The 24,711-nt window shown below is 41.2% G+C and overlaps 1 protein-coding gene across 4 annotated transcripts in view; it reads left to right on the top strand.

Annotated features, from left to right (window-relative positions):
• sdk1a (sidekick cell adhesion molecule 1a) overlaps positions 1 to 24,711 on the top strand; it is a 349,997-nt gene that overhangs the window by 225,489 nt on the left and 99,797 nt on the right. For 3 of the 4 annotated variants that reach the window (XM_067382423.1, XM_067382422.1, XM_067382426.1), the window contains exons 6-11: positions 988 to 1,014; positions 5,629 to 5,740; positions 6,349 to 6,539; positions 17,676 to 17,759; positions 19,560 to 19,754; positions 24,337 to 24,453. In XM_067382423.1, coding sequence (XP_067238524.1) covers positions 988 to 1,014; positions 5,629 to 5,740; positions 6,349 to 6,539; positions 17,676 to 17,759; positions 19,560 to 19,754; positions 24,337 to 24,453 — 726 coding nt within the window. The remainder of the gene's footprint in view (positions 1 to 987; positions 1,015 to 5,628; positions 5,741 to 6,348; positions 6,540 to 17,675; positions 17,760 to 19,559; positions 19,755 to 24,336; positions 24,454 to 24,711) is intronic. The other variant, XM_067382425.1, reaches the window with a different exon arrangement.

The raw sequence follows: 24,711 nt of genomic DNA, 5'->3' as shown, positions 1-24,711 counted from the left end.
GTTACTGATTTAAATCTAGCAGGTTTGATGTCTCATGTTTCACATCCAATGATGCTGGTAGTGACGATTCTCTCTGAGCAGTCAGTGATCTGCAGTGTTCAAACGTCACAATTAGTATCGCTATGGCACGCTTGGAACCTCCACCGCGGTGGTACTATTTAAGCGAGCCGTACCGTTCTGGACCGAGCCGTCCCATGCAGTGGAAAAGTGCCAAAAAATTAGCCAAAGTGAGCCGTACCGAACCGTACCGTGCAGTGGAAAAGCTCCAAAAAGTGAGCCACAGTGAGCAGTACCGAACCGGCCGTGCAGTGGAAAAGCGCCAATAGTCACGCAATGCTGATTTTGTTAACATTAACAATTTGAGAACAAAGTATAACAATAATAATAATTTGCACGGTTTTACGTGTTCCGAGCTAAGCGATCGTTAGATTTAATCACCATTGGCAAGCTGTATTTTTGGTAAATTATGTAAAAAAAATAAATAAAAATAAAAAAAAATGAAAAAAATATTTTGAGTGTATTCAGTATACATGACTAGCTATGAAATTAGCCTTAGAAAGACAAAGAAGTTGTTTTATTTTATTCCAAAAATGTAAAAAATTTACTTCCACCAGCATAATTTCCATCACAGAATACGGAGAATTTCATTACGTCATTTAAGATATGGTGGAAATGACAATGTAGTGAGGATTTTTATGAAAATTAATATAAAGAGAGTGTGCCATATGACCAAAATTGCCTATAGTTGAAGAAACACCCACATATAAGTTAAATATGATTTACACAAGAAGGAAATGTTCTTAGATCCTGGAACAACATTCCTGTTGACCAGTCTGTGTTTTTTGGGGTTAGGCCTTTTTGATGCCATAACATTCCCTACTTATGTGAATCATACTGAATCATACTATACAGTACATGCATACTGTAAATTCACTGTTTTGGCTGGTATTTGTCTTTTTTTTATTTTTTGCCTTTGCTGCCGGACAGCGAACAAGAAGTACCGTGGATCACATGGTAAGATATCTCAGAAAACCAAGTTCAAACCCACACCAGTGGATAACATTTGTTTCTATCTTGTTTTATCTTTATCTAATTTTTATGCACTAGCTAAAATAAATGTATGTGTCTGTAAAACTATTAGTGCCATATTAACACATAATTCTGTTCACCTATAGCCAGGTTTCTATTCGAGGATTTTTTTTATCTGTAAAAAAAGGTTTGGCACTTGTGTTGTTTAGCGATATAGCTGATGGAAATGCCATTTGTCGATAAAATTTCTCAAATGTCGACACAATCTTTTTCCGTTAATTTAAAGTGCATAAAATCTATATCGATAGTTCAAATGTCGCAAAAATTAGTTTCGAAACACTTTTTGGCTAGAAAAGGGGCTTTAACACAAAAAAATGTAGTGTCACATGATAGAATTAGCCTATACATGGAGCGTCCGCGCGTTTGTGTGTTGCTCACGTTAAATCACCGTTCCTCCGTAGACCGTAGTTGCATCACAAGGATGAGGAAACTGTCTTGAAAATCTCTGCAGCTCAACAAAAATAAGCGGGGTGTCTGTTAAATTAAGGAACTAGGAAAACTGTTGGGGTTTTCAACGCTGACAAAAAGAAAGGTAAAATAAAATACAGAACTTTTGTATCTGAATAATTAAAAGTACTGTCATAAAATCATGAGTCTGTTTTGATTTCATGAGGTTCTAGGCTACGTGACAAATCAAAATCACAAACATGACTAAAATAATTTTATAAGTGCAATTTATTAATATAGAATTTTATCTCAAATAAATTAAGAAAATAAAGTAGTTGACTCCAAAAAGCTCTAATAACATTTTAGAAATGTTATGTGAGAATAAGCTGTTAAGCTAATCCGGACCACTTACATAAAGGTTAAATACACAAATAAAATGTTTTAGTACACAGCTCCATCTGTCTCTGAAAAAAGAAATCAACAGCGATTAGATGTTTTTGATGGGTTTGGTGTTACTTAACTCTGAAATAAATAACTCTTTGCTTTGAATGATCTTTTGCTTTGAATGCATTCCAGTGTTAATTTCGTTGACGAATAATTTTCGTCATAATTTTCGTCAACGACATTTTTTCACGGGGCGAAAACGAGACTATGACTAAATAAAAATGCATTTTGAATGACTAAAATTATGACTAAAATCTATTCTAATTTTCATCAACGGATAAAAACAAGACGAAAATGAAAGAGAGATACGATTTGGGAAGAATTCCAGTGAGTTCTGCTGTGTGGAAGATGCGCACATTTGAAGTGTAACGTGCTGATCTAATCGCAGGAAACGTGGCGCTGTTGTGCGCTCTATAGGCTCGCAAAGCAGCACATCTGACTGCTGCGCAATTAATGAATAGCGCACGTTTATGCCAAACGATTAGCGATAAGCTAATGTTGATGAATTATGACAATGTTTATATGGTAGTATGTTTTAGACGGTTGTAATAATGCATATTTTATCTCCCTCATGAGCAGCCTGCTACAGTGCAGACTGCAGACATTTCAGAATAAGAGTCACGGTGAATTTCAGTATGGTTTATAATTATTATTTCCTGGTCATTATTGTCATTTTGTTTACATAATAAACTGTATTTAATTTAATTTCTATTTAATTCACAGTAAACTACTGTATCTTCTGTCATAGGAAGGAAAGACTAAGAACATTATTTGACACATTATTCAATATATTTTACAAGTATAAGGGTTATTATAGTTAACTAAAACCATAAAAAATCTTCATTACTTGAAATAAACGTTAACTGAAATAAAAAATAGCCTATATATAAAATTATTTTCTTTCATCTAGTTTCCAAGCTTTAGCTTAACCTCATGTATTACACCAACAAAAATAAAAATAATAACAAAACAACAACAACAAAAAACTATATAGACATTTAAAAGCAAAAACTAAAAAATATAATCACCAAAAATTACTAAAACTTTTAAGTAAACTTGCTATGGCGAGTAAAGCACAGTTGGTTGTCTTAAGTGAATAGAAACAGTTTGGAGAATATCAGATACCTATATCAGTGTATTGTTAGAGAAATGCTTACTTAATGCATTACAATTTAACTAAATTAGATTTTAGTTGACTAAATCTACTGTTGATTTAGTCGACTAAAATCTTTTGATATTTAGTCGACTAAAACTAGACTTAAACTAAAACAATTTCCGATGATTAAAATATGACTAAAACTAAATGGCATTTTAGTCAAAAGACTATGACTAAAACTAAATCAAAATTTGCTGTCAAAATTAACAGTGATGCATTCTCGGCTGGCTTGCCTGCAATTTCAGATCGTTAAAGACTGTTGCAGTAAGCAAAGACTGAATATTTCACTGTACCAGTGTTTATATAGAACCTAAAATTGTTTGCATACCAGACAAATGAGCTGATCTGTGTCCAAACCTACGCTTCGTCAAATAGAGGCAGTTAAGTCCTGTCAGACAAGCGGCTCCACTTCGCCATAATCTTCTTCTATTTTCTATTTAATAACATTAGATGTGAAAATACGCTGTTTGCTTCTGGCGAATTTCAATTGTCTTATTACATACATTTTACAAATGGGATGCAAAAGATACAAAATTTCAATATACGCAAATTTATGTCTGGAAATGGCTCAAGGGCAGATTTTTTTAGCAATATAACAAAACTTATGCGACAATGCATTTTTTTTATGGATGACGTCACTACGTGCAATTTTTTTTTCACATATTTGCTTTGTTGATAACAAAATAGCACAAAAACTCGATGGAAACAGCTAGAATTCAATGAAATGGCATTTCCAGCTCTGTGGACAACAAAAATCAGATGAGATGACAATCATAAAGTGAAAATGAGATAATGACATAATCTAAAATTCATAAACTAATAAGCTTTACGTACTGTAAATAAAGGATGAAGTTGAAGAAACCAAAACTCTTTAAAATAGAAACTGATGTCTGGCTCATTTGTCCAATGGTGATCATGTGGTAAAAAGAGGGAATTGGGCTGTTTACCGCATCCCTGATGAATTTAGTACGATTATTGCCTCCCATGGCCACAGGTGAGGCAACTTATCCATTGAAGCAGAAGTAGGCAACTGGATGATCCCCTGAAACACACTTCATACCTCACATATGATAACACTGCAGGATTTTTGCTCTTGCTGCTCTAAAAACAAATATGAGTCTTCCAATAATATCTTAATGTATTGCAAAGAGTTGCCCCATCTGCAAATACAGAGGGAGGGAGGGAGGGAGGCCCATACCCCCCACGCAATCTGTTTCGGTCTCGGCTTTTACCAACACGAAAGCCCGCTGGAGACTTTGTTATAGGAAACACATTCGTATTTTCAACGAGTTCGAGATTTAGCTTAAATAAGCATTCATTTTATGATTTGTGAGAATTATAAGGAACTTTAAATATTTTATAGATGTTTTCGATGTTTCCGTCTCATTGAAACATTTGGTTCAGTCCACATGGTGTTTATGCAGCATAGAGAAGTTTGTCTTTTCTGTCAAGAAATACTTCAGCCCTGCAATATTGTAATATTTGCTGGAATTTTAGCCCAAAGTACAAACATAAATCATAAAGCCAAATGCAATCTTTAGCAGTGACCTTTAATATTCTTTTTGTGGATATTAAAGGTCACTGACAATATTCAGATTAAAGCTTGGCCAATTTTTCAATTAAACTATTACATTTGGTTCCCTCCATCCTGAATATGTGCTTATGACCTCTGTACGCTCCTTGACATATTTAATAAGTCACATCAGATGCTATCTGTAATTGGAGCAGCCCGTCCCTTCTAGGACTTCTGCAGTATCGCATGAAGTTACTGACAAGTTCCAATTTTTTGAGTTCAACAGCTCCTTCATGCATTTCGTCAAATTCGACATCAAAGGCTTGATTCTAGCATTCGACTTAGTTATTTAAATCCTCATTATCATAAGATTTCAATATTTTAGATATTCTGTAATTTTCCCCTGGAAAGAATGAGGCTGATTTAATAGGCAGTATTTAATTTTTCACTATTAGATGAGAAACGTGCTTGGGTCATTTTAAATATGTAAAAGCATATTTTCATGCAAGAATGATTTCGCATAACAGCCAGAGAAAGGGGTGGGGAGGAATCCCACCGTTTGGAGCGTGTTACAGGACTACTGCCAAAAGATTAATTATTCAAAGTATTCTGTGTCAGGCAAGCATAAAACATAAAGAGCTCAACTTTCTGTCTTTTGTCTTTTTCTGAGTGATAATACCATGGCTGATTTAGTATAGACCTCACTTTAACGTGAAATCTGTTGTTTTATATTATTAACTTAATACATTCAAATTTGGGACATAACTGATCATTATAATTTAAACACGCATGTATTTTAGATCCTTGCTGAAAGAAAAGAACTGCTTAAACCTGCCTAGCCTGGTCAAACTGTTTAGGCTTGTTTGTTTTGATGGTTTTGTGGGGATTTGGGGTACTTTTGGACCATCCAAACCAGCTAAATCAACTTACCTTAGACTGGTTTAAGTTGTTTTTTTTTCAGGAGGGAAAAAAAACATTGTAGAATCAGATGTACTGTAGATTTAAAGTTCTCTTTTTTTTAACCTTCTCTCTGGGTTAGATTCAGAGGCCCCGGCAGACCCTGTGGCTCCAGTGATTGTAATCTCACCCCGAAACACTACGGTGGTGGCCGGGGTCAGTGAGGCTACGCTGGAGTGTGTAGCTAATGCACGGTGAGTACGGCTATATGGACACACACTGTTCCCAGCAGCACGCAGTTCATTTGATACTCATTTACCTCTGACAGGTTCACAACGATCAATATTTACACTTTCTCCATTTAACCTTAGTTTCAAAGCCATTATTATAATAGTTGCTAAAGTAACACTTACAGTGCATTGAATGTGTTTTCCAGAAACATCAGGGATCAACCTACATGTAAGATTTTAAAGTTGTAAGAATTTTATAAAGTTTTTGAAAGTTTTCTCAATGGCATTTATTCCTGTGATGGCAAAGCTGAATTTTCAGCATCATTACTCCAGTCTTCAGTGTCACATGATCCTTCAGAAATCATTCTGATATGATGATTTGATGCTCAAGAAACATTTCTTATTATTAACAATGTTCAAAACAGTTGTGCTGACTCATTTTCTTCAGGATTCTTTGATGGATTTCTTTAAATTTTGTAACATTATAAATGCCTTTACTGTCACTTTTGAGCAATTAAATGTGCACTTGCTGAATATAAGTATTCATTTCTTTAAGTGGAAGTGCATGCCAGAAAAAATATGGTTCTGCTATCACTTCTAAGTCACAATTTTTGCACTGTTGTTCTCCACAGTCCGGTAGATAAGCTCAATTTGGTGTGGCGAAGAAACGGCGTGGAAGTGGCGAGCGGTGTGGGCTCCTTTGGCCGACGCTTGACCATCACCAACCCAACCAGTGCCGATGTGGGCATGTACGTATGCGAAGCCTCACTTTTGGACAGCAGTGTGAAGCCAGCGGAGGCCAGAGCCTTCCTCTCCATCACAGGTAAAGCACCTCGTCCAATAAAAGCGCCATTTCTTCTCGCCGACACAATGCTTTCACAGCTGTACGCCTGCAGAAAAAAATCCACCGTCTTAATGGTTCCACTCAGTGGGGAGTGATGAACAGCAAAGCCCTCTGATAGGTATAGCACTACATTACTGCGCATAAAACCTCAAATTACACACTGTATTAGCTGAGCTAAGAGCTTTTAGGAGAGCCTCAGGCATTACAGCTATCGGTCACAGTGCTCTATGAGAATATCACCAGGTAATACTACACATTAGGATCATCCTGAATACACACCGCTGAAGTGCCATCAGACCTATTTCCAAGTCATTTGATTTACTTAAAAAATACAAAGTGCACATAATTTGTAGTCTTTTGAAATAGTGGTGTGTAAAGAGATAAATCTTGGAGTTATCATATCTTTAGGACAGCTCAATGCATTATATAAAAAAGGAAGCTGCATCTGCTGACATCTTTGTGTAACATGAATATGATGTTAAGTTAATGGAATAGATTAGTACCTTAAGGAGCCATTTCTACCTCATTTGATGTAAAATGATTTGATCTATTTTAGTCAGATAGCATAATGTTTAAATAAAAGTGTTCTAATATTTAATATTATTAGCATTTATATTACAGTGGGTACGGAAAGTATTCAGACCCCCTTAAATGTTTCACTCTTTGTTATATTGCAGCCATTTACTAAAATCATTTAAGTTCATTTTTTTTCCTCATTACACACAGCACCCCATATTGACAGAAAAACACAGAATTGTTGACATTTGTGCAGATTTATTAAAAAAGAAAAACATCTCGGTTACATAGGTAACCCTCGTTCCCTAAAGGAGGGAACGGAGACGTACGTCGTACATCTCGCTAGAGAGGCCAATCTACTTCGAGTGTAACTAAAACGAGCCAATGCACATTGGCATGCAATCATATGCATCAGCTGCTCGCCTCGCAGCGCGGGTATATAATGAGCAGCAGGTGCGTTGCATCTTCAGGTTTTCGCTGAGGAGCCGAACCCAGCAGGCGGCAGCATCAGCAGGACAACGCCTGTGGCGACGGGACGTACGTCTCCGTTCCCTCCTTCAGGGAACGAGGGTTACCTATGTAACCGAGACGTTCCCATTCAGTCGGTCACGTTCGACGTACGCCGGACAGACCGACGAATAGGAATCCCTACCAAAGCGCCACAGGAGCTGCCCTCTTCCAGCGCTCTGTCGTGAGCCACCTGAACCCCCTTGCCTAAGGACGGTGGGACCAGGCTCACACAGAGAGGGTCGATCACTGTTGTTCCCAAAACCCACTCAGTGCGACAATTGGATAACGCTGGGAAAGCGTAGCCTTACATGCGATAAGGAACGCTGCGGAAGCCATATCCTTCCCTGAAGGAGTTATATGGATAAGTACATATGGACTAACCTTGTAGGTTGTACAACATATGGAAGAACTGGGGTGACTCCACTCGGTGAGAGATGGGTTCTCCCAGAGGGAAAGACACGGGCTTCGTTTAGGAGCAGCCGTGGAAAAAGCCATATGGGATCCCCGTAGGGTCACACATATGGAACCCAGCCTAATCCGGTTCTCAAGGATACAACGGAGTATAGGCCTGGCGCCAGACGCTCCGCCACGTTGGCTGCCGAAGGGTAACCGGAGGACTCAACAGGGTCTGCCCGTAGGGACTCTCGGAGAATAGAATGCGCATGTAGCGCAGCAAGCCGACACTAAGCCGGGGCCTCTCCGTGCCTCTGACCTGAGGCGAGAACACGGGAGGAGACCGGCTCGACACGAAGGCTATAGTATCTAGCGAACGTGTTAGGTGTCGCCCAGCCCGCAGCTCTACAAATGTCTGTTAGCGAGGCGCCACGAGCCAGCGCCCAGGAGGAAGCCACACCTCTCGTGGAGTGGGCATGCAACCTGAGCGGGCAGGGCACGCCCTGAGGTTGGTAAGCCAGGGCGATGGCATCCACTATCCAGTGGGCCATCCTCTGCTTGGAGACAGCCTTTCCCTTCTGCTGGCCTCCGTAACCGACAAAGAGCTGGTCTGAGGTCCTGAAGCTTCGAGTTCTGTCTATGTACAGTCGCAAGGCGCGAACTGGACAGAGCAAAGCCAGGGCTGGGTCTGCCTCCTCCGAGGGCAGCGCTTGCAGGCTCACTACCTGGTCCCTGAAGGGAGTGGTAGGAACCTTGGGCACGTAGCCAGGCCGGGGTCTCAGTACCACGTGGCTGTCACCCGGCCCGAACTCTAGGCACGATTCGTCGACCGAAAATGACTGCAGGTCCCCTACCCTCTTGATGGAGGCCAATGCCACCAGCAGCAAAGTCTTCATAGAGAGAATCTTTAAGTCTGCTGACAGCAAAGGCTCAAAGGGAGCAATCTGGAGTGCTCTGAGCACCAGAGTAAGGTCCCAAGAGGGTATGGAGGGGGGACGAGGAGGATTTAACCGTCTCGCCCCCCTAAGGAACCTGATGACCAGGTCGTGCTGACCAACAGATTTGCCATCTATGTGGTCGTGGTAAGCGGATATGGCAGCAGTATGGACTTTGAGGGTGGAGGGGGACAGCCTACGCTCCAACCCTTGCTGCAAGAAGGAAAGCACGACTCCGATCGAGCATCTTCGGGGGTCTTCTCGGTGAGAAGAACACCACTCGACGAACAGGTTCCACTTCGAGGCGTAAGCACGTCTCGTAGACAGTGCACGTGCCGAAGTGATGGTGTTAAGTACCTCAGGGGGTAAGTCACCTAGAACCTCCGCGTCCCGTCCAGGGACCAGACATGGAGTTTCCAGAGGTCTGGACGCGGGTGCCAAAGAGTGCCCCGTCTCTGAGAGAGGAGGTCCTTCCTCAGAGGGATGGGCCAAGGAGGGGCTGTCGCGAGGAGTGAGAGTTCTGGGAACCAGGTCCGGTTGGGCCAGTAAGGCGCAACTAACAAGATCTGCTCCTCGTCCTCCCTGACTTTGCACAGGGTCTGTGCAAGTAGGCTCACTGGGGGAAACGCATATTTGCGCAGGCCCCGGGGCCAGCTGTGAGCCAGTGCATCTGTCCCGAGTGTCCCCTCGGTCAGAGAGTAAAACAACTGGCAGTGGGAGGTTTCTGGTGAGGCAAACAGGTCTACCTGAGCCTCTCCGAACTCTCTCCAGATCAGCTGAACCACCTGGGGGTGGAGTCGCCATTCTCCTGGCAGCGCAGCTCGTGATAGCTCGTCGGCCACACGGTTGAGCACACCGGGGACATGAATGGCGCGAAGCGACCTCAGAAGCTTCCGACTCCACAGGAGGAGATGGGGGGCGAGTTGCGACATGCGACGGGAGCGTAGACCACCTTGACGGTTGATGTACGCAACGGTCGCAGTGTCCGTACGGACCAGTACATGCTTGCCCCGTAGCAGGCCTTTGAGGCGGCTCAGAGCAAGGCGTACTGCCAGCAACTCGAGGCAGTTGATGTGCCAATGCAGATGGGGTCCCGTCCAAACCCCTGACACTGCATGCCCGTTGTACGTGGCACCCCAGCCGGTGGCAGAAGCATCTGTGAACATCACAGCATGCCGGGACACCTGTTCTAGGGGCACTCCTGCCCGAAGAAACAAGGGGTCCGACCACGGACTGAAGGTTCGGCGGCACTCCTGAGTGATTGGCACCCGGAACGTGCCGCGCTGCCACGCCCATCTCGGGACTCGGCCGTGAAGCCAGTGCTGAAGCGGTCTCATATGAAGCAGACCGAGCGGTGTTACAGCCGCAGCAGCCGCCATATGCCCCAGGAGCCTCTGAAAGAACTTCAGTGGGACCGCTGTCCTGCCATTGAATGTATTCAGGCAGTTCAACACCAACCAAGCACGTTCCTCTGTGAGGCGTGCTATCTGCTCGACCGAATCCAACTCCATACCGAGAAAAGAGATCCTCTGCACCGGGGCGAGTTTGCTTTTTTCCCAGTTGACCTGAAGCCCCAACTGGCTGAGGTGTCTGAGCACCAAATCCCTGTGTTTGCACAACTGATCCCGGGACTGTGCTAGAATGAGCCAGTCGTCGAGATAGTTGAGAATGCGAACATCCTGTTCTCTCATGGGAACAAGGGCTCCCTCCACGACTTTCGTGAAGGCGCGGGGAGACAGGGCCAGCCTGAAGGGTAGGACTCTGTACTGATATGCTCGACCTTCGAACGCGAATCTCAGGAATGGCCTGTGTCGCGGAAGAATTGAAACATGGAAGTACGCGTCCTTCAGGTCAATCGCTGCAAACCAATCTCGGGGACGGATGCACTCGAAAATGCGTTTCTGCGTGAGCATTTTGAATGGTAGCTTGTGGAGGCTCCGATTCAAAACTCGCAGGTCCAAGATCGGTCGTAACCCGCCGCTTTTCTTGGGTACAATGAAGTAGGGGCTGTAGAACCCCGACCTCAAATCGGCTGGAGGGACCGGCTCTATCGCGTCCTTCGCCAGTAGGACTGCGATCTCCGCACGCAGGACAGGGGCATCGGCCTCTTTCACTGTAGTGAAGAGGACGTCCCTGAACTTGGGGGGGGGGAAGCCGGGCGAACTGAATCGCAAAGCCGACCATGATGGTCCGAAGGAGCCAGCGAGACGGACTGGGGAGCGCAAACCCGGCTCGCAGAGACCGTACAAGCAGGACCAAAGGGACCACCGGTGTACCCGCAGCAGGGCAGCGAGGTGGAACACAGGGACGCGGCTCGGGGGGCTCTCTTTGTGAGGCGGCCCGAAGCGGCGTCACAGTGTGCTAGGCAACACTTACCTGGCTCCACGGATGGACAGAGGGAGCAGTCAAGGCTTTGGCTGCCCGCTGCTCGCTGCTGTCCGCTGGCGACAGAAGAGGGGGATGAGAGTGGTGAGGTTTTTCACCTCCCACTGCTCTCCAAACCCTCTTCAGACCTGGAAATGCAGGAACTGCTCTTTTAAATTTGGGTACGGCTGCCTCTTGGGTCAGTGGCGGAACAGAAACAAACCCAATAAAAGGATTTACCACCTGGCCCTCCTCCAGGGGTGGAAGAGCAGCCCCACCCATCTCTGGGTCGCCCGTCTCAGGGGTGATTCTCACCAACCAGTTAAACAGCTGCAGAGACGGGAGGCGTCATCTCCCCGCAATGGATACAGCAGAGCCTGCTGGGCCGGAGTCTCTTGCAGGGGACGACACCCTTGGCGACGAGCAGACTGAGGGGCGGCCCAAGAGGAACTCAATGGTTTGTCATGGGAAGCTCCCCGATCCGCTACTAACTGAGGAGAACCGCTGGGCTCAGTCCTCGACAGTGTCACCGAAAAGGCCACCTCGTAAGATGGGAACATTGAGAAAGCATTTAGCTTGACAACCTCTCACACCTCACAAGGTAAGCCAGGGGGCACTTCTGGACCACTGAGGTGGACATCGTCTGGCTGAGGGCCTGCGCCGTGACTTTGATCACGGTTAGTCAACAAGCGCAGCTCAACCCCAGCACAGAACTACCCTCATGCAAAAAGAGTGCCTTGGCCTCACATGCAGGGTGGGTGTGGTCTGTGTACAGCCACCCCATCCAAGAGGGTAGTGAGAGAGGAAAAACTTATGCAGATTCTGGCACCTTTGGCATTCCATATTTATGGCACCAAAATACCCCCATACTGCCAAGTTTTCCATGCACATCTGGAAGACCCAGGAAAGCATGGCTGTAAACTCCGAATCTGAGTCAGCATAAGCACACACCATTACAGTGGGCAGCGTCACCCTCATTTCCAGAGCATAACAGCACTCTCTCCGAAAAAAGAGAAGTTCAACCAAAAGCTTGACTCGTCTTCTAGCAGACACTCGCTTGCAGAGAACAGGAACAAACACCGTTCGGCTCCGAAGCGAAAAGCTGAAGATGCAACGCACCTGCTGCTCATTATATACCCGCGCTGCGAGGCGAGCAGCTGATGCATATGATTGCATGCCAATATGCATTGGCTCGTTTTAGTTACACTCGAAGTAGATTGGCCTCTCTAGCGAGATTCCTATTCATCGGTCTGTCCGACGTACGTCGAACGTGACCGACTGAATGGGAACTGAAATATCACATGGTCCTAAGTATTCAGACCCTTTGCTCAGTATTTAGTAGAAACACCCGTTTGATCTAATACAGCCATGATTCTTTTTGGGAAAGATGCAACAAGTATTTCACACCTGGATTTGGGGATCCTCTTCCATTCCTCCTTGCAGATCCTCTCCAGTTCTGTCAGGTTGGATGGTAAACGTTGGTGGACAGCCATTTTTAGGTCTCTCCAGAGATGCTCAATTGGGTTTAAGTCAGGGCTCTGGCTGGGCCATTCAAGAACAGTCACGGAGTTGTTGTGAAGCCACCCCTTTGTTATTTTAGCTGTGTGCTTAGGGTCATTGTCTTGTTGGAAGGTAAACCTTCGGCCCAGTCTGAGGTCCTGAGCACTCTGGAGAAGGTTTTCCTCCAGGATATCCCTGTACTTGGCCGCATTCATCTTTCCCTCAATTGCAACCAGTCGTCCTGTCCCTGCAGCTGAAAAACACCCCCACAGCATGATGCTGCCACCACCATGCTTCACTGTTGGGACTGTATTGGACAGGTGATGAGCAGTACCTGGTTTTCTCCACACATACCGCTTAGAATTAAGGCCAAAAAGTTCTATCTTGGTCTCATCAGACCAGAGAATCTTATTTCTCACCATCTTGGCAAACTCCATGCGGGCTTTCATGTGTCTTGCACTGAGGAGAGGCTTCCCTCGGGCCACTCTGCCATAAAGCCCCGACTGGTGGAGGGCTGCAGTGATGGTTGACTTTCTACAACTTTCTCCCATCTCCTGACTGCAGCTCTGGAGCTCAGCCACAGTGATCTTTGGGTTCTTCTTTACCTCTCTCACCAAGGCTCTTCTCCCCCGATAGCTCAGTTTGGCCGGACGGCCAGCTCTAAGAAGGGTTCTGGTCATCCCAAACGTCTTCCATTTAAGGATTATGGAGGCCACTGTGCTCTTAGGAACCTTAAGTGCAGCAGAAATGTTTTTGTAACCTTGGCCAGATCTGTGCCTTGCCACAATTCTGTCTCTGAGCTCTTCAGGCAGTTCCTTTGACCTCATGATTCTCATTTGCTCTGACATGCATTGTGAGCTGTAAGGTCTTATATAGACAGGTGTGTGGCTTTCCTAATCAAGTCCAATCAGTATAATCAAACACAGCTGGACTCAAATGAAGGTGTAGAACCATCTCAAGGATGATCAGAAGAAATGGACAGCACCTGAGTTAAATATATGAGTGTCACAGCAAAGGGTCTGAATACTTAGGACCATGTGATATTTCAGTTTTTCTTTTTTAATAAATCTGCACAAATGTCAACAATTCTGTGTTTTTCTGTCAATATGGGGTGCTGCGTGTACATTAATGAGGGAAAAAAATGAACTTAAATGATTTTAGCAAATGGCTGCAATATAACAAAGAGTGAAAAATTTAAGAAGGTCTGAATACTTTCCGTACCCACAGTATATACTATTATCATCATTAGTGTTGTTGTTATTATTAGTAGTAGTATAGAAAAAAGCTATTATTATTATTATTATTATTATTATTATTAATGATAATAAATAATTTATTATTAATTATCTGTTCCTAAATAATATTCTATTGTATAATAATAACTTGTACAAAACAATAAAGAACAGGCTTATAATATCAGTAATTCCTTATTTAATATAACTAATGTGTCTATAATAATAATAATATAACATATAATATATATGTATAAAATATTCATATAATGATTTTATAATAATGTAATTAATAAATAATATTCTTGAACACATTTTGATATTACTACACTAAGCACATTATTTAGGTTACCTGACAAATATTTTTTATGGTGTAGTTTAAAGGGTTAGTTCACCCAAAAATGAAAATGATGTAATTTATTACTCACTCTCATGTCATTCTACACCCGTAAGACCTTCGTTCATCGCAACACAAATTAAGATATTTTTGATGAAATCCGATGGCTCAGTGAGGCCTCTATTGAGAGCAATGTCACCGAACCTCTCAAGATCCAAAAAAGGTACTAAAGATATATTTAAAGCAGTTCATGTGAGTTCAGTGGTTCAACTTTAATATTATAAAGCAAAGAGAATACTTTTTGTGCTGCAAAAAAACTAAATAATGACTTTTCAACAATATCTAATGATGACCGATTTCAAAACACTGCTTCGAAGAATCAGTGGTTCGGATCGCGTATCAAACTGCCAAACTGCTGAAATCACGTGACTTTGGCGCTCCAAATCACTGATTCGAAATAAAAGATTCGTAAAGCTTCATGAAGCAGTGTTTTACAAAACATATTCTCGTCACATTATAATGTTAAGATAGAACCACTGAACACACATGAACTGTTTTAAAATATGTTTTGAGTACCTTTCTGGAACTTGAGAGGTTCAGTACCATTGCTGGCTATGCAGGCCTCACTGAGCCATTGGATTTCATTAAAAATATCTTAATTTGTGTTCTGAAGATGAACGAAGGTCTTACAGGTGTAGAATGAAACGAGGGTGAGTAATTAATTATTTTTGGGTGAACAAACCCTTTAACAGCAAGTGTAAGGCCAGCAACACTTTATTTAGATGGTCCACTTTAGACATTCTACTAAATAACTTTGCAATTATATGTTAACTAACTTTCATTACAGTATTAGTAGACTGCCTGCTTAATATCTGCTAACACTTTATTTTAATGCGCCCCAACAGACATTCTACTGAGTACCTTTGCAATTACATCAAATTATTCTACTTACGCGAACCCTAACAGTCTACTAAGTGTCTACTACAGTCTATTAATACTCTACTACTAGTTAGTTGACATGCAGTTTACAAGTTACTAGTAGAATGTCTAAAGTGGACCATCAAAATAAAGTGTAACTGTAAGGCCTACTGTAGTGTACTGTATCACTTGTGAACCATGTGTCTTGCTAAAGATTAATTCATTGCCCAAATTTGTCTTCGTCTCTTAGCAAAAGACAGCAGCATACAACAAGATTCTCAATTTCTTTATTAGCTGTTCCTAAATGATTTCGCTTTACGCTTTCTGTGATTAATGCAGGTGTCAGGCTGAATTCAACCGTTTGTCCTGTTTTTGCATATATTTAACACATACTGAGTACAAGCAGCACTGCTTCTCTGTACAGTTATATAAGGAAACCCATTGAGCTAAACAGCATATTAAATATTTATGCCTTCTCTTCACCTCACATCGGTGTCCATTTGAGAGTCCAGCTGACAGGTGTTCCGAGCTCCATGTGAAGTCCAATACATATGTATAGACAGACGAATCCGTAACAGGAGGAATATATTACACTAGGCAAGACTGAGTGGATGTGAATTGATGAATGTTGGCTGTCAGTGTGGCGCTGCACATAAGTCAGGAGCTTAGTGACTGTTTGGGTGTCTGAATTATATTCAAGATCTCTAAGTATGCATTTATTCATCTGCTTATTTGTATAAAAAATGCACTTCAGATTTTTGATGGTCTGCGAGTTTTTCTCAGGAATCACGCATCACAGTTATGTCTCTCAAGCGTAAATCTCTACAATAATGTCTCTCTTAAGCTGTACATTACAAGAGATTAATTTCTTGTAAAACTATTAAAGAGATCTACTGTTTGAAATAGCTCATAGAAAATAAATCAATCAATGTTCTTTTTTCGCCCCGATTTTCATGATTAAAGCATCTAAATAACTGATTAAAGGAATAATTTACCCAAACATGAAAAGTTTATTTACCTTCATGTCACTCCAAATCAGTGTTATTTCCTTTAATTTTCAGTGAATTACAACTTAAAGGGTTAGTTCACCCAAAAATGAAAATTCTGTCATTAATTACTTACCCTCATGTTGTTCCACACCTGTAAGACCTTCGTTCATCTTCAGAGCACAAATTAAGATATTTTTGATTAAATCCGACGGCTCAGTGAGGCCTCCACAGACAGCAAGATAATTAACACTTTCTGATGCCCAGGAAGCTACTAAAACATATTCAAAACATGTGACTACAGAGCTTCAACCTTAATATTAAAAAGTGATGAGAATACTTTTTGTGCACCAAAAAACAAAATAGTGACTTTTCAACAATATCTAGTGATGGGCGATTTCAAAACACTGCTTCACGAAGCTTCGAAGCTTTACGAATCTTTTGTTTCGAATCAGAGGTTTGGAGTGCTTATCTTTTTGATAAGATAAGTAAACTTAACAGGACAACTGTACCATATTTATGCCTAAAAAGTATATATTAGTACCTTAGAGTAGTAATAAGTATCCTTAAGCTACTTCAATGAAACTTTAAGGGACAAAAAAATACAAATGTGTCATTTTAAGGGTACTGCCCTAGTGACAAGCTGTTGTACCACTAAGGGTACATTGTTTGTACATTTTTCTGAGAGTGATATGAATTTAGAAGACTTGTTTGGACTACATGTCTAAAAGTGCAACAGGAACATTCTGACTGATATCTCCTTTTGTTTTCCACTGAAGATTTGTAACAAAAGGAAGTGAATAAATGATGACAGAATTATATTTTATGGGGGAACTGTTCCTTTAAAACAAAACAACATTCATACAGACCTGTTTACAGTATAATATGAATGTAATAAATAGCAGATTTTCCTCATTACAAACACATAATATATGTTTTATAAGCATGAAATCTATAATGTAAAACTGCAGCATTGTGAAGTTTCAGTGGCCATCTGTGCCTCTGCAGGAAGTCCAAACATTACAGTAGAGGACGTTGTGCATTAAGTGAATGAAGTGAATGAAACATGCCCACCAGTGCTCTCAGTCTTAATGCGACCCTTCCACATGTCTGAATGCTGAAGACACGTGACTACATTAAGCACAGAAGCTGAGCATTTCAATCTTGACAATGTTTATGAATTTATTACTTTTGCTCCAGTAAACATTCAGTTGCTACAGAAATGGGAATACATTTGCCCCACGCCCATCTGCGCTCAACAAAAATACAATTTTTTTGGAAGATACATTGAATTCCACTGGCGGAATCACTCGATTATTTCTGATTATTCCATTTATGAATTACAATACCTCGAAAAAACGTCATTCTTTTGTATTCAGTTGAGAAATGTCAGTGTTCTCAAATAAGCTTATTTGCTTTTGCAGAGGCGCCCTATTTCACCGCTGAGCCCAGGAGGAAGATGATGGGAGAGGTGGACAAAAGTGTGGATATCCAGTGCCAAGCTCGAGGTGAGTGCTTTACATGCGAAACTTAAACCGAGGGGGCTGGATTGATTTAAAAGTATACTCTCCAATATGCTTTACACACAATAGACATAGAAAACACTTCAGCTCCTCTCAGATCCACGCGCTTCATCGAGCACTCCGAGCTTTTGTAGTCAGTAATCTTAGTTACATAAAGGTATTTATAGCAATTTTCACATTGCATTCTTTGCACTGCCACCCACAGTCATGAATGAACTCCCAGGAACACCGTGTGAGTCTATTAACCAACCCCAAAGGCTGTGCCTGCTCTGTTTGGGGGTGATTTATAAAATCTGCACATTTAGGGGATGCCAGCATCCCTTCATGGAAGACAAATGGCAGCCTTTCGGACGAGTGGCGAAGAGTTTACGATTAGCTGTGAGATATGAGGTGTTGATGGGAAGGGGCTTAAACCATTATCATTATAGCGTGGAAAAATGGCCAATGAAATGGTATTGGTTTTCTGCCAGAAATATTCTCTAGCTTTCTAATAGTGCTGAAATGGAAAGTCGGCTCAACTGTTATAACCGTACTTATGATATTTGTCCGTTGAGGTTCAGTTTCGGCTCAGCTGCAATTTCAGCGAAGGGTAAAAATGATCCCTCAGCATCAGATGGGCTGCGAGAAATAAAAACAAGCGAGTCACCCTGCCGTATTCTCAAGAGCAGAAAGTGGAATCAATCCATTACTTCTCTTATGTGCTGCTTCTGGGACCGTTCTCACTTTTTTATGTGGCTGGATTGAAAGGAATCCTTTTGTTTTGAGAAGTTATATCTCTCCAGAGCAGAATCAGAAGTCTCCAGCTCAAAAGGATCAAGGAAAAGACTATAACACATGCCCAGAGCCCCTCGCTCTTTTGATACGTCTCAGAAAATTTGCACGGCAAAGTCTGCAGCTGTTTTGGTGCCGAGTGGAGCTTGATACAGCCGTTAACCACAGGCGAAAAGTGCTAAATGAGTTTGAATAATACAATCTGGTGGCCTTCTCTTGATACAGACGAGAGCCACAGCGAGTGATGATTTTCTCTGTTAGCTCTTTCAGCCGTTACTTAAATCATCCCCCCTGAGAGTGCACTTTTCCAAGCTGCCTGAATATTCTTAGAAGAGCTGAAACTGTTTGGAGGCTTAAGGCCTCAGATCTTCTCATTTTCACTTGACACTTCATCATCTTTTTTATATCCTACAAAAGAAGCATCCAGCATTTTCAAAATTAGACCTTTGAGTATGTACAATAAAGAGTGTTTAAACCAGTGTGTGGCTTCATACTGCGCAGGCCTTCGCTTCCGAAGAGAAGAATGGGGATAAACCTAGTGTGATTTTGAGTTAGCAAAATGGATTCACTGAAACTGGGAAGTTTATACAATATAGTGCTGCCTCAGACAATATTCCATCCATCCATCCATCCATCCATATATCCATCCATCTATCCATCCATCCATCCATATATCCATCCATCCATCCATCCATCCATATATCCATCCATCCATCCATCCATATATCCGTCCATCTATCCATCCATCCATCCATATATCCATCCATCCATCCATCCATATATCCGTCCATCTATCCATCCATATATCCATCCATCCGTCTGTCTGTCCATCCGTCCGTCTATCTATATATCTACATTTTATGACTACATTTTTTTTCTATTTTCTGTTTTTTTTTTTTACTTTTTTTCTATAAAAAATGTCCAAGTTACATTTATAATTTAATTTCAACTTTCTGAACCCAACTGACATCTGACCTTCATCTTGACCCATCATGTTGTGTTTTTAACTCACAGGGGTGCCCATGCCCAAGCTGGAGTGGTATAAAGATGCTGTGCCCCTCAGTAAACTGAGCAACCCTCGCTACAAGGTCATCTCCAGCATGGGCCTTCAGGTCAGGAAGGTACAGCCCAGCGATGCAGGAATCTTCCAGTGCTTCGCCAGGAACTCGGCTGGAGAAGCTCAGGTCCACACTTATCTGGACGTCACGAGTAAGTCTGACCTCGAGGCCGGGCAGGGGGGCGTTCTTTGTTACACATTTTCCAGACTCACTGTTAGTAATTATTGACACACAAACAATTGAGATGTTGCCAAGGGTATTAGATGTGACCAGTTGCAAAGTGCACCTTCTCTCAGCTGTTGTACAGCAGTTCCCCGGCGTGACAGATGTGTTGTTCCTAATCTACGGACATGTGATTCTCACTCCTTTCTGTAAGAGATGCAGCAGCTCCCTGTGGAGAGGCCTGTCTGGAGTTGATTACATCGTAGTGTTTGTCAGGGCACTGCCCTGATCTCTACACGAGGACATTAAGACCCCCTCAGAGGAGCACTCTCATCACACAGATAATTATCGCAGCCCCAGCTGCACATATTTATTGCATGTAGATTGCCATAATGATTTTAACTTCCAGCCGCATTGACCTTTGAATCATTCGATTGTCCGTGATTGTGCAGAATATTTTGGGGAATGGAGCTTGTTCATTAAAAAGAACAGTATTTCATTTTTTATTTTTTAAGTTTTACAAAGTCCTTACAATATTCAGGGTCAGAAAATTGTAGAAAAATATGTTTTGGAGCATGAGACATTCACTAATAAGAAACTTTAGAGTAAAAATAAATAAATATAAAATGTTTTAAAAATGTAGAATAAGGAGCCTTTCATTCAGATAAGCTATTCATTTCAGCCCTAAAAAAAGTTTTAAGTAAAAAAATGCTGCTCTGAAGATCTTGCATTCTTCTTGCATATTGATTGTGCATATCTAGACTCGCTTATTGACCGACGATTCAATCAAAGCTGTGTTAGTTCTGCTGCAGGCTTTATTATTCCTGTATAGATCTGTTTCATGCAAAAGTGATCAAGGACAAGTACAGTGGATGAATGTTAGTAATCACTCACCAGGGATGGGGTCATCATACAAAACATCAGAGCATGTTGATTTTCAATGACATACCACCTCTGATTTTTAAGTGTGGAACATTGTATCAGGATGTGCAGTTCAAGTAGAGATGTGCTGATCCAGTACTCAGATCGGGTATTGGCTCCGATACTGCCATTTTTGCCTGAGTGGGACTGATCCAAATCCGATATTGTATGTGTCCTATTCTGTGTTATTGTTAAGCCCCACAAAAGGCACAAAAACATTAAAAAGCACCATAAATCTTCCGTGCACTATATTCCAAGTGTTCTGAAGCCATTTCATAGTTTAATTTGAGGTACAGATAAATATTTAAGTCGTTAAATTAAAGTTCACGTAAATGCCTCCCTCCGCTGCGGCTGTCAGTCATTCTCCATTCAGCATTCAGACTGCGTGTCGCGTTCGGTTACGACAGTCAACACAATGAAACTCCCTCCAAGATGATTCAATGTTTCTATTAATTATACTTCATCTGTACACAAAGATACGGGTAATATAATACTCATCAATTTATCTTCACTTTATTCTTTGAACTTTTCAATGCGGGGCGTTGCCGCTGAGCACTGTGACTCCATGATGCTTCAAGCGCATCATTTTGCATGGGCATAAGTGCTTTATGCCGCTCTGTATGGGAGCTGTTCATATTATAATACTTTTGCGCTATGAAATATTGTTAATAGCATTTTTTGTTCTATTGGCCAATACTGAATCCCAGGTATCGTAATCGGTATCGGAAGCGAAAAAGTTGGATCGGAGCATCCCTAAGATCAGGTGCTCTAGTAGGGATAGCGCTGACATACATTTAGAATACAGGAATTTGCGAGATATTGAAGTTTTATTTTTACATATGTGAGTAATATACAGAGTAGGATGTGTCCTAAATAAATCAAGACAAGAAACAATAGTGGGTTATTTTGGGGAGTTGTTAAACTCTAGTTGGAGGTTGTCAAACTCTTTCATGTTGTGCCTAGTTATGTACAGTGTACGTTATTTAATTTGCAGCTCTACAACTTAACTAACAGATGTGTGTACTGTATATGTATATACAATGTAGCCTGTTCAATCAGGATTTCATTGTCTTTCAGGGCAACTTTCTATAAAAGGTTCTACATATTAGGAATACTTTTAGCTGTGTTGCTATGTGTCACAAGTAAAGGCCTGTTCACACCAAGAACCATATAATTTTAAAGATAACCATAATGAAAACTATATTAGCATCCACACCAATGAAAGCTCTGTTTATTCTGAGTGCATTTGCAGAATGGATTAGGAATGAAATGACTGGTTGTCAGTGTTTTATCAGTGTTGCCAATTGCTTTCAACTGAAAGTAGCTAAAACTGGAAGCTAAATGTCACTAGATGACATCATAACGGCAAATTCATTGATCGATAAAAATATGAATGGAGATCAGTGGGCAAAATAAGAATCTACATAAGGTTTGTCCAAGAAGTTACTAAATTTGTCCGTAAACTTTAGAAAAAAGTCTCAAAAGGGGCAGGGAAGTCACTTAATTTAATGACAAAATCCCTAAATTGGCAACACTTGTTTTTATCGTTCATCAGCTGGAGAAAAAAAAAATCGTACTGAAAGTGATTCCAACAATATCGTTTTTCTGTGCCATTAATGTTATATTTGTGGTGTGGACATATTCAGTGTGCTATTCTTTTATATTTAGTTTTCTAGAACTATATCTTTATTAATAACGTTGCAGTTATTGTCCTTGGTGTGAACGGGCTTAATAACTTAATGATTACAAAAAATATATATTTCTAAAAATCGTTCTAAATACTATAGAGCTGTCACATGTCTGTTAGTTTTGGACTCTGTTTTTTCATTTGTCACATGTCCTCCTTTGTTTAGTTTTTCCCACCGCTCTTTAGTTGTCATAGTTACAGATCGATTTGAGTTTCAGTTCAGGTGTGTCTTATTAATTAGCCTTGTTAACTCCTCCGTTTGCCTCGCATATCAGCCCTTAGTTTCAGTCCAGTCTTGATCCTGTAATGTTTAATGTCATAGGTGATTTGTTGGTATGTTTGTGGTATGGAGTTTTGTTTCTCCTGTTTGATTTCATTTTTCTATTAAAAGTCTCCTGCATGGACCTCCTTTTTCGTGCGCTTTAATACAACCACCATAGCAGAATCCACACCACAACTATAATGATAACAGCACAGAGAAACAATATCGTTAGAATCACTTTCAGAGCGATTTTTTTCCAGCTGATGAAGGAAAAAGCATTGACAGCCAATCAGAATCCACCAGACTTAAATAGCTTGAGCATTTAAAGAGGCAGATGATAAAAGTCGCTTAGAATAAACAGAATGATATCGTCTGCTGGTGTGGACGTTAATATAGTTATTGTGAAAGTTATCTTTATAGTTAAGGTGATACTTAAGGTGATCACCTCGCTTATAATAAACCAATCCAATGTATCTGCTGCGTTTTTTTTTGACATGATGCACCACAACTATTTGAGACATTATAAACTGGAACATTTGTCTTTCTGAATAAGTGCATGACGATGTTGTATTGAAGATGTTGTATACATCGCAATGGCCTGTTTGCTTTGACGCCTCCATGATGGCCTGTTTAATCTTTGAAGGTCTAAATGCAGCGAAATTTGGCTTGCTGCTCTACTCTAAGCTGAATGTCTTTTCCCATGTAGCACGTCTGCCATAGTCCCTTTGGCTCCGCCTGCTACAGTAGCCACACCCCAAACTCATGGGGGCGGGGGGCTAAATGTTTACACTTTTGGGGGAAATAAACCCATGAATGGCATACTAATAGTAGTCAATGAACAGTAAACTGGATTAATATAATGTATTTTAAAATTAAAATATCTTACATCACCTTTAAATATGTTACATAATGTGACACTGATGCCATTGATGCCTATGAAAAATCCATTTAGGTCACAAAACAACTTTGCATAATATTAACAGCTTAAACAAAATAAATAACTAAAACTACAACGGTCAAAATTATTTGTTGAAACAATCTGTATCTATATTGGTCACATTAATATTGGTCAGTCTGTAAAAATTACTGGATTGTGATATATATAATGTTACCGTGACTAATTTATAGTATAATATACGATTTTGGTTATACTGCCATGCCCTACCATGGCATCAGTATTCATGTGATAAAAAATGATGTAAAGTAATTGGAAACAAAGCTTTAATGTGTTTTATATTGCTGCCTCGACTGTTCCAAATGAATATGGCACATATTCAACAATGCATCCAAACAGTGATCTTTTGCTCTCAAAGAACAATATGCTTTACTTTTCCAAATGGAAATACCTGTTCATTTACACATCTCTGCTTACTAAAAATGACCTACAGTAGCAACTCCACATTGCCACATTGGGCACCCAATCAGAACAGTATAATTAGATTCATGCCAGTTGTTTACCATGTCCGATTTGAAACACAAATTTGCAGACATGTCCTGGATCGCAATAAAAAGCATCAGTAGTGTTTTGATGGGCTTAACATTGTTTTAATACAATTTACTGGCTGTTGTTTGGCCTCTTGTAATAATTTGCGTGTTCCTGTGGGGGTGTGTGGGTGGACTGCATTAGGCGTGAATGTGGGGCTACTGAACGGATGTGTCGTTTTCTCATCCTGATTAAAAATGTGACTGTGTGTTCTGCAGGTATGGCTCCGGCCTTCATCGTGCCGCCGGTCGACATCACTGTCACAGACGGAGCGGTGGCTACGTTCACCTGTCAGGTATCTGGGGCCCCTAAAGCAGCCATCATCTGGAAGAGAGGTAATGCTAGTGCAATGTGTTGTTAGATTTGAGCATTTAACATCTGAATTAATAAATGAGGCTAAAATCACATCTGAGCTCTGTTCCATACCTGTGGAGTTTCCTGGGGAGTATCTTAACCATTCAGTCTCGAATGGTTAAGACACATAGGCAGAAACATACGCAGTCTTTGTACAAGGGACTCAACTCACAATTGATTTCACTAGAGTTTGATGTGACATAAAAATACATTTGGATTCATTCTTTTGTCCCTGTTGT

Source organism: Chanodichthys erythropterus, chromosome 3 (assembly GCF_024489055.1).
Source record: "Chanodichthys erythropterus isolate Z2021 chromosome 3, ASM2448905v1, whole genome shotgun sequence".
Taxonomy (NCBI): domain Eukaryota; kingdom Metazoa; phylum Chordata; class Actinopteri; order Cypriniformes; family Xenocyprididae; genus Chanodichthys; species Chanodichthys erythropterus.
The sequence above is the reverse complement of the archived record's forward strand: the minus strand, read 5'-3'. Positions and strand labels throughout refer to the sequence as shown.